At 55.6% G+C, this 10,650-nt stretch overlaps 1 protein-coding gene across 1 annotated transcript; it reads right to left on the bottom strand.

The window, feature by feature from the left end:
* Positions 1-1,223: 1,223 nt before the first annotated feature.
* Rnf166 (ring finger protein 166) lies at positions 1,224-10,633 on the bottom strand. The gene is made up of 6 exons (XM_008840545.3): positions 10,409-10,633; positions 5,803-5,959; positions 4,048-4,160; positions 3,606-3,720; positions 3,307-3,414; positions 1,224-2,333 (listed from the first exon to the last, which is right to left on the bottom strand). Exons 1-6 carry the CDS (start codon positions 10,561-10,563, stop codon positions 2,268-2,270), a joined length of 714 nt encoding a protein of 237 aa, XP_008838767.1. The 5' UTR covers positions 10,564-10,633; the 3' UTR covers positions 1,224-2,267.
* Positions 10,634-10,650: the final 17 nt, after the last annotated feature.

Raw genomic sequence — 10,650 nt, 5'->3', positions numbered from 1 at the left:
CAGAGGGGTGCTGCTCAGGTCAGGGCCTGCTGTGACAGGCCCCAAAGCTGCCTCCAGGGCTCCCTAGGCACGAGGTCATGCCCTGTGAGGGCTCCATGTGTCACTGCAGTCCATCATAGCTCAGGCCTGGGCCTGTGAGAACTGCACCTCAGCTCCCGCTGGGCAGTGAGTAGCTGCCCTGGAAGTGCTGAGCTTGGCTAGCAGCCAGGGGATAAGCAAGCCCTGTCCTGCTCTGAGGGCTCTCAGATGTGGATAGCTCAGCAAAGCCCCACTTTTGGAAGGCATGGGGAGGCCAGGCTTGCTGCAGCACTGCCGACCCCAGAACCTAACACTGCCCCGCAAGGGCCTCCCAGCCATGGGAGCTAGACAGATGGGAATCTGAAGGTGACTGTTTCTTACAAGCTGTTGTTTGTCCAGGAACCAGGGCCCCTCAAGTTACAGCCTGGGGAGACCTTCTACTTAAGTGTGAATGGTAACAGAGGCCTGCTACTGAGTGCCACCCCGAGAACCAAGTGGGACAGAGAGGCAGGTGATAGCAGTCTATTCATAATGGCCATCCGCTGTGGGACTGGCTGCCAGGTGATTCCTGAGTTTTTAAATTTATGATGATTATTGTGTTTTTTGTTGTTGTTGTTGTTTAGAGAGGCTTTCCCTGTAGCCCCAACTGGCCTGGAACCTAAGTAGACCAGGCTGGCCTCCATCTCACAGAGATCTGCAAGCTTCTTCTCGAGTACTGGGATCAAAGGTGTGTGTCACCATGCCCAACTTGTTATTTTGTTTACAGTGTTTTATTTGTAATCTTTGCTGACCTGGAATTTGCCATGTAGGCCAGGCTGGCCTTGAACTCCAGAAATCCTCCTGCCTCTGCCTCCTGAGTGCTATTCTAGGCATGAACCACTAACTCCAGCTCTCCTCAACTTTTAGAGGCCCTTGGTTTTAGAGGACAGCAGGGTGCCCTATGCCCTGGAAGTGTTCCCTGGAAGAGTCCTGAGCAGCTGGCCTACCTCCCAGGAGCCAGCCTCAGGCTGGTGAGAAACAGGAACTGGAGGCTGTCAGGAGCTGGTACAATGTCTCCATTCCTCTGTAGGCCCCCAGAGGCCAGGGAAGCTAGGCCAAGGGCACACAATGGCACAATAATCCGGGAGGAAGGACCTGCAGATGGACACAGAGGACAGGCTGGCGACCCCAGGAGACCCTGAGTGAACCCAGCCCCAAGACTGCCATGATGCTTGGAGACATTTTATTTAAACTTTAAAAGACAGCGATAATTGATGCCGTGACCAAACCAGAGTTGACAAATGTTTTCTTGCCTGACCTGCCACCAAGCAGGCCAGTTTGGCCTCTGACAGCTCTGCCAAGGCAGGGGGCAGACGTGGTTGGCTCTGAAGGGTGCAGTGGACAGAGGACAGTTTCTGGGGCAGAAGAAGATCCCTGTCCAGCCTGGGCTGCCCTGCATCTGCTGGGTACAGCCACAGCAAATAGCCAAGGGTGTTGAGATTTCTTCGTGGTCATCAAAAAGAAACCAGCAAACAAGAGCCCTCAAACAGCAAGTGGCCTGGGGATACCACCTCTGTCCCACGCACAGGCGAAACCCTGGTCACCCTCATGGCTGTGCCCACCACTCCTTCCCTCTTTGCACTGATCCCACACATTTATTTTTGATTGTTTTTTTGTTTTTTTTTTTAAAAATATAACTTTGTAAATGCTCCATAAAAATACTATTCTTCCTAGTCAAACAGACACTGTGATATGAAGAGGGGCTGCTTTGACTCTGCGCTATAAAATGTGGAAAGGTTATCACAGGATAGATAGAAAAATGCAGGGCTCCTAAGTATCACAAAAGCCAGTACCAAATGCTCACGGTGGAAGCGAAGCTGGGGACCGGGTGGGCTGGCGGCCTTGGGCAGGTGCCTCCTCCCTCGGTCCTGCTGGGGCACAGCTCAGGGCACCCCATTCTCCTCCACATGAGGACATCATGGGAAGAGGCAGCCGACTGCCCTAACCCAACGGCCAGCACCTGCCCCTCAAAGCACCAATGACCCAGTGCTGCTGGACAGGGCCCAGCAGCCCTGCTGACGGCAAGGGGCCAGCTAGCCAGCGTCCTGGCCCTAGGGACTCTGGGACCAGCTCTCCTCGTGTGAGACTCCACTTGGCCCAGCCAGGCGTGTTCCTGTTGCAGGTGCCAGAGCAGGAGGGCAACATCCCTGTCCCTTGAGGTGGGAGGGTATCTTCCACCCCAGGTTTGGGGCAGGTAGCCAGGCTGTGCCTCAGTTCTCAGAGAGGGACAGAGCCAGGGCAGCCTGGAAGGCAGCTTCTTCGTCAATGCTATAGTCCTGGAAGCAAGCAGCAGAGATGAGCAGGGAAGGGTTGGGAGGACTCCGCAGAGCCCTAGTCCCAGCAGCCAGTCCACCTCCTCTGTGCTAGTCAGCCCAGACAGACCTGCTGTCACTGTGGTCCCATGCCTCCCTTCACTGAAGTCCTTGGGGTACTAGAGCTCCATCCACACTGGTAACCCCACCCACCTTCATCCAACTTCCCTAGTTCTTTCCCAGCAGGCTCTAGAGGGTGGCCTGGGCCCATGTGTGCAGGACAGCAGTCTGCAGATTCATGACCTTGCCTGAGGGGGCCGGGTTCTGTGGATTGAGCTATTCTTCCCCTTCCGATGGTACAAATTGGGTTTCATATCTTATTTCTTTCATGTGCATGTGTGTATACGTGTGGGTATGTGCATGCCAGAATCATGTGTGGGAGTCAGTTCTTTCCTTCCACCACATGGGTCCCAGGGATTGAATTCAGGTTGTTAGGTTTGGCAGCAGAAACCTTCACCCAATGACCCATTTTTCTAGCCAAGAACTGGAGTTTCTGAAATGAAAGTCAAGCGAGGCAGCAAGACCTCCAGCCATGGGGACCAGAAAGACAGGAAGTCCTGAGAGGCTGAAGGCTACAGGTGATGGCAGAGATGAGGGAAGTATGCCTGGAGGTAAGAGCCTAGGTGGAGGGTTTGTAAGTGGGCTGTACCCTCCTGACCTGGTAGGGGAAGGGGCAGGTGCTCCTGGGACAGTCCCTCCAGTTTCTCTCCAGAAGCACCAGAAGGAAACCTGGCCCACCTGAAACACTGTCCCTGAGGCTGCTTCAGGCCCAAGGTACTGTCTTAGGGAGGGCCAGAGAACCAAGGGACCCAGGACCCAGGAGCAGAGGCCCTTGAGCTTGGAGGCCTGGTGCCCTCCAGTGGTCACTGGGTCTTAGTTCTGACACGCCCTGGCAGGGGCCACTCTGGAGAGCCCAAGGGAAGCTGAGCACACCTACCACGAAGGTGTCATAGGAGAACTTGTGCCGGTGCAGCAGGTGCTGCAAGAAGTTGGCGCTTTTGTAGCTGGGGTCCCCCCAGGGCATTGCTGAACAGATGGGACACACCTGGAACAGAGGGGCCAGTGTTAACAGGGAGAGGCCTCCCCATCTCCTCAACTACACCCCACTGTAATGTTCCCTTGGATTTTGCCAGGGGCTGCTGAGATACTGCCACCCTCCCCTGCCCCCGAGGCTGGGCTTCTGTTCTCCTATGTTCCCCTCAGAGCAGGGAGGAACTCTGTGCTTTTGATGCTCACCACCCGGTTGGGGTCGCTGCGGTGGCTCTCCACGCAGTGCTTCACCAGCTCCTGCTGGTCTAGGTTTCGGGCACCGCAATAGGGGCAGGCGAAGGTTGACCGATTGGGGATGTTGCTGGGGGTGGGAGGACATTCAGCAAGGCTGGGGCTAGGGTTGAGACCCTCCCTGCACCCACTTCTCCCAAACACCTGCCCTCCCCTCTGAGGACAGCACAGGTGCCAGTGGCCTCAGGCTGCAGATAGGAAAGAGACAGCATTAGAAACCTGAAGACCAGCCTGGCTCGCACCCACACCCTGCAGCCCAAGGAGAAGCACAAGATTCCTAAGAAAACTCCCGTCCTCTCCTTTACCCTATTCACCTTTTGTCTGGGAATTGCCCTCACTCTGCCCATTTGAGTCTCACACCTAAGGTATTCCCCTCCCCACCCCAAAAGCTACCTACCTGGGGACAGGCTGGGATGTGGGCACCACAGGGACGAATTTTGGGCAGTTAGCCATCTGCTCCTGGACCTTGAGGCAGGAGGAAATGTGCACTCTCATCTTCGCCAGTGTCACCTAGGAGATGGGAAAAGCAGTGCCAGGCAGGTCAAGGAGACCTCAGGCAGCAGGGACAGAGAATGACCCATAAGAGCCACCTGTAGCAGCAGACATGTCCCTTCTGTTCCTAAAACATCAAAGGCTCTGAGCAGCAACCTACAGCTGAGGTTTCTGGGAGGGCCCTAGTGAGGAAGAGACACCACATGAAGACAGAAGGACTCATGTCTCCAGTGAGCCACAAAGACACAGCAGTGGTCACGGCCTCAACGCAGATGCATGCCACCAGCCCCTCAGGACAGGCACATCCTGTGCCCAAACTTCCTAGAGACAGCTCCATGTGGGAAGCTGTTCCAGGGAGGGAAGAGATTGGCATTTATTAGGGAAAAAGCCCCACACCTCCCAGCAGGAACCAGTGGGGGATTCCTTCTCTGCCAAACACCTTTAGGGGTGAAAAGCACAACAGTGTGATAGAACTACGAACCAGCTGGTCCCATTCCCAGTCCACATGGCCATGCCAGGGTGAGCTGGCCAAGGGCAACAGCCTGGTGTAGAAACGGGGGATGGGGAAGGGGAGAGGATGCTCACCAGGGAGAGGCTTATCTCAGCATGGCTCAAGTGAGTGGCCCAGAAGAAACAGAGCCAGGGCCAGCCTTCCCTTGAGGGTGAACACAAGGTTCTGACCCCTGGTACACACCAAAGCTGGGGTAGACACATCACAGGACTGAAGAGGAAGGAGGGCATGTGAAGACACCAGCCTTGGTGGGTGAATGAGGACACCGTCCTCGGCATCCAGAGTTTACACCCAGGACTAAAGGGTTCAAGAGGGTCTCCTTGGGGTCACCTGCCCCAGCTGAGCATCCATGTAAGGAGACATGCTCCAGAAGACCCAGCTTAGAGAACTGAGGTGCCCAGGAAAGGGGCAGGGCCACTTCACATGTGATAGTCACAGGATTTTGACCTCATCTCTCTAGGAGAAAAGACCTAACCCAAACACTCAAGTACCAAGAAGCTGGCTCATTCTCACTACCCTGGCGAGAGCAGCCCCAGTTCATCTGCCTGGTGATCTTCAGGACTCTGTGACAAGTTAATAGACTATTAACTGGAGACACAGCAGTGTCTGAAATGTAAATTGTAAATGTGTTCCCAGCTGCTTGTTCCCCAGGAACTGTGGAAACAAAGGGGCCTCCCACCCTGTGGTGAGCTGCGTGGGTACCACGGAAGGTGGGAGCCAGGCAGACTGGGGACAGAATGCTGTAAGGATGTGGGCAGCAGTGCTCACACTCAGGACTGGCAACAGTATCAGCTACAAGGGGTTCACATTTAAAGGGCCCTAACTGTCTGGCTCTACCGCCCACCTCAGAGCTCCCTTGACTTGTCACAGCCTGAATGCCCAGTCTGCATCTATGGAATCCACATCAGCTACAACATGCTGAAGTCAGCTGAGCCCAGGTCAGGCGCCCTGGACAGCACTGCTTCCTTGGGCCTCTGGAAGGAGCAGCAGCAAGGTCTGGCAGATGGCCTCACAGTGGAGCAGAGGCAGTTACTCAACAGGAAGGGATGGCAGCCCATGCACCCCACTCCTCTGCGGAAGCAGAACCATGGGCGGAAGCCGCCCCACCCAGGGCCCCCCAGCCTCAGGAAGCCCGAGCAGGGCCGGTACCTTCTTGGTGCAACCCCGGCAGGGTGCCTTGTAAGATGAGAGCTGCTTCTCTACGTGGGTGGCCTTGTCCACTTTCTTGGGGTCGAAGGGCAGGCGGCAGAGTGGACACAAGGGAGACGGCACCTGCAGACACGGCTGGAGGCATTCCCCACAGAACCTGCGGGTGACATGGGCCTGAGGCTACTTCCGCCATGTCGGCACATGCAGGACAGCTCCCCAGTCACTACTGATGGTTCTGGACAGTCGCTCCTTTGCTCATGCCCCCCAGCCGGACTTAGCTAGAAAATGATCCATCCCTCCAGCTGCTGGGCCCTCCTGCATCTGAAACACTAGCTCTGTTGCCCATATCCCAGAAAGCTTTCACTGGGGCCGATACCAGATACTTTCTTGAAGGGTTCCTGATCATAAGTGATGGAGAGCAGCACTCAGGAGTCAGGGCATTAGCTCAGGGGACAGGGAGTAAGGTCACTAACAACTGTGAGGAAGGAAATGCCAGGGCCCAGGACTCTGGATTCACTGCATGGCCAAGACTGGCCAGGTGAGTGCCCCGGACTGTGTTCCAGCCAGCAGGAGCTCTTGTACCATGTGAGTCAAGGCTTGGTGACAGGAGGGTGCTTGGGCTGGCTCAGGTGCTGGACACTGAAGCTCTACAAGGACCTGAGCTCTTGCTGGCATGCTCCAGGACGCCAGCGGCAGGAGTCCTGCCTTTGACTGCCCACACCCCCAGCTGATGTTTGCACCAACTCCCACTAGTGGGAGCAAGAGAAGGAAAAAAGTGTAATTGTGGAGTGAGGTCTGCATGAAACCACAAGTGCCGAGGGGCCTTTAGTGGTGCCTGGAACACAGGACAAAAGATGGACCCCCAGCCTTGAGGGTGGTACTTAGAGAGAGGGGAGGCTGATTCAGCCCCCAGAAAGATGGCAACTTCAGACTGAGGAAGCATCAGGAAGCCCATGTGCAGTTTTACTTCTCCTTGGGACTGCTCACAGGCTGTGGGGTGGGGACAAGGAGCCATGTTGGCCAGAGGGGATGTGAGAATATTCCTGAATTTACAGATGACTCAGCCAGAGTTCCCTGTGTCATCATGAGATCTCAAGAGAAGGTCCTCTTTGCTGTGAGGACAGGTAGCCCACAACTCAGGGAGAGCCAAGGGCTCCTGCACCCTGGTTTCTGGACACCTGGCAAGTTGTGTTAGCTGAGCTAAGAGAACAGGCTGAGACCTGACACCAGGAAGTGAGAAAGGATTCTAAGGAGCACGTTCCTGCAGTCAAGAGGTAGCTCCCTTGTCACCTACCTCACCCTCACCCACACACCCACCCCTTAGTGCCCTAGCAAGTAGCTGAGGATGGTCTGTCACCGGCCCTAGGATCTGGTTGGCTGAACAGCCAGCCAGTCCTCCTACCTCAGCCAGCCCCCACAGGTGCTGGCAAGATGGTGCACAGTGGGGGCCTACAAAGACCCACACAGCCAGCATTCCCAGCTGCAAAAAGTGACAAGAGCCCAGTGTGTATCAGCAGATGGTAGGTGCACAAAGCTGTGTAGGACTGTTACTTGCCCATGAAAAGGAGTGGATCTTAGACAACACACTACCTGGAAGCAGGTTGACAGGATGCTGAGGGAAAGAAGCCCAGTACAGAAGACCACATACACTGTGTGGTACTATTTCTATGAAATGTGCAGCACAGATCAATCCCAAGAGAAGCTGATCGGTGGCTGCCAAGGGTGCAAGTGCAGGTGGTCACTGACCTCTTTTGGGGGTAGTGAATGGTCTAAGTGGTGTTAAAGGTTATGTAATTCTGAACGTACTAAAAACCAACGGGCTCTATGCTTTTTTTTTTTTTTTTTTGTCTTATTGAGACAGGGTCTCCCTGTAGCCCCAGCTAATCTGAAATTTGTTATGTAGACCAGGCTGGCCTTGATCTCTGTGAGATTCACCTGCTTCTGCCTCTCCAGTGCTGGGATTAAAGGCATGCACCACCACACCAGGAAGGTCTACACTTTTGTCTTTTTGAGACAGGGTCCCCCTGTAGCCCCAGCTGGCCTGGAACTCACTATAGAGACCAGGTCAGCCTTTGATCTCACTGAGATGTGCTTGCCTCTGCCACTCAAATGCTGGAATTAAAGGCATGAGCCACCATGCCTGGCTACACTTCTTAAAATAGCTTTGGTCTTAATTTTTAATTTTTTGGCACAAGAGCTCACTTTATGGTAGAACTCATGATTTTCCTACCTCAGTCTCCTGAGTGCTGGGATTGCTGGTGGGAACCACCATTCCTGGCTTGGAGTCTATACTATGAAAGAGCAAACTCTGCTGCTCTGAATTCTACCTCAATGAAACCATTAAAATCCACATGGAAAGCAAAGCCACATGAACAAGCCTGGTACCAGGTCATGGCCACTTCACTGGTAGATGGTAAAGGGCTCCCGGCAGAGATGGGAGTAACCGGCCTGTAAAGAAGGTACTGGTGGAGGTAGAAAGGAAGGTACCTATTCTCCTCCTTAGGGTGCAAGGGAGTCTCAAGGATGCTGGCTTGTCTACAGAGTCACTGTCCCAAGTCACAATCCCTAAGGAGCTAAGTATAATGAAGCATCCACATGGTGGGGCCCAGCTCTTGGCCTGGTTTCTAGAGCACACTTCTCCCACAGAGAGTTCCCACCTGCATCCACACAGAGTCTGGTGCTGGGCAGCTTCTCTGCCAAATGAAGCAGCTGAGGGCAGTGGGTATGGGGCCAGCTCTTCCCCCAGGCACTCGGTTCTGCTGAGGATGGATTTGAAGCTACAGGGCACTATTAATGCATCACCCCTTCCTGTGCTCCTGGACAGGCTAGGGATTCAGGTATCTTGGAGTAAACCAGTCCCCTCAGGCAAGGTTGCCTTGTGAAGGCTTTCTGGGCAATCTCAAGATTGCTCACATTCCAGCCCACCTGCTTTTTGACCTGATCTGGCTCACCGCCCAGGTATAGCTTCTCTGTGACCCTGGGAAGTTCCTGGAGAAACCAGGCAGGACCCCACTGGCAAGCCCCTTGTCTGCACCTGCAGTCTGAAAGCTCTTCCCACATCCTCTCCCTCCCCTGTCCAGGTGCCAGGACAACTACACTGCAGGGCTGCACTGACAAGAGAACTAAGGAAGGAGACTGCTTCTGGTCAGGTGGCTCACAGATGGGAGGAAAAAAAAAATCAGTGAATTTTAAAAAGTGATCTAAGAGTCCCTAAGAGTCCTTGTGGTCATGTGAATACATACTACACCTGACAGACACGGGGAGAAAATTAAAGGTGATGAGGACAGCCAGGAAAATGGAGCCAGCACAGAATGCAGGGACACCTTTTCACTGTGGAGGCTGGACAAATGGCTCTTGCAGGACGACATGCTTTCAAACCTGTACAGTCTGTGTCTTGCCGGACAGACAGCATCTTAAGATTGGGGGTTGTGGGGAGGAGGGCAAATACCAACCGGTGCAGACTAGGAAAGGAAAAGCAGTGGCCTATGTTAGGGTGAAGGTGCTGGAGACAAGGCGTTCAAACATGAGGCCCAAGACAGGCCTCACAGAACACACAGTAAGACGCCCACTCATGTGTGCCTATAAGAAATGGGTCCTGATCAAAGCCTGCCTTGCCAGAACAGAGCATGAGACTGAGTAGGAGTTATGCCCTTCCAAGACAGTTCAGCAGAGCTGTGCAGCCTGACACCACCTGACACCGGGGGCAGGGAAAGTGAAGGCAGGTCTGGATGAAGATGCAGTCCCTGCCACCTCCTGGATGACTAGCAGGCACACGCCCACCCAGTAGTCCCATTTTCCTCTGCATCAGGAGCCTCCAAAGTCAGCTGCCTCTGTTGGCAAAATGTCCTAGGGCCTCCCACCAGCCTGGGTGCACTTTGCCCAGCCTACAGCCCTGGAGCGCCCCACTTCCTTAGCAGCTTAGCCCTCTGCCGGGACGGCCTCCTGCCCTCTCTCCATCTGCATCTGTACTTGGGGAGGTCATAGAGCAGACACTATCTTGACTTCCTCCCAACAAGGCTGGAGCTCCAGAGGCCTAGAACACGGCTCCCTGCAGAGAGGAGTCAGTCTCAAGTTTCCTGAAACACCGAGGAGGAGCCAGCTGGAGGGAGGTCCTGGCTCAGCTGGACAACCTAGGAAGATGCTTGGTGTCTGGGTCCCTTCGGGCCTGCCTGGCTGGCAGCTCCACGTTCAGAGTAGCCCAAGTCCTTCAAAACAAAACAGCACCAGGCTCCAAATAAGCCCCTCCCCCTAACTTAAGGGAACTCCTTTCCTTGGTAGTCAAAACGAGCAGACATGGGGTTGAGAGTGGACTGCAAAAGCCACAAGTCATTTATTTACAACTGCCCGCCGGGTCTCTGCAAGCCCGAACCCCCGCGCTCGGTCCAGGGCCGCGGCCGCCGCCCCGGAGCAGCCGGCGGCGGTTGGCAGCGCGCGGGGCCGGGCGGGTGCAGGGCGTCCCCCGGCTCGGGTGCGGCCGGTGGGTAGGGGCCCGGCAGCTGCCTCTCCGCGCAGAGGGCAGGGCCTGCGTGCTCGCATCCCAGCGCGGCCGCTCGCCCGGACCCCAGCCTGGACCCCCCTCCCGTGGGCTACCGGCGCGCGCGCTCACGTGTGGCCGCAGCTGCCGATGGCCACGGGCCGGTGGTACACCTCCAGGCAGATGGGGCAGCTGAACTGCGCTTCCAAGCCGCTGTCTCCGCCCGCGGGCCCGGCCTGCGGCTGCCGCTGCTGCGCCGAGGCCACCAGGCTGCGGAACATCGCCATCCCGGGCCAGGCCTCCGCCGCCGCCCCCTGTCTAGGCAGGGCGGCCCGCGCGCGTCACCGCCGCGACGGCACCGCAATGGCGTCACG

Source organism: Nannospalax galili, unplaced genomic scaffold, assembly GCF_000622305.1.
Source record: "Nannospalax galili isolate Female #2095 unplaced genomic scaffold, S.galili_v1.0 scaffold459, whole genome shotgun sequence".
NCBI lineage: Eukaryota > Metazoa > Chordata > Mammalia > Rodentia > Spalacidae > Nannospalax > Nannospalax galili.
This window is presented reverse-complemented; position numbering and strand designations above follow the sequence as displayed.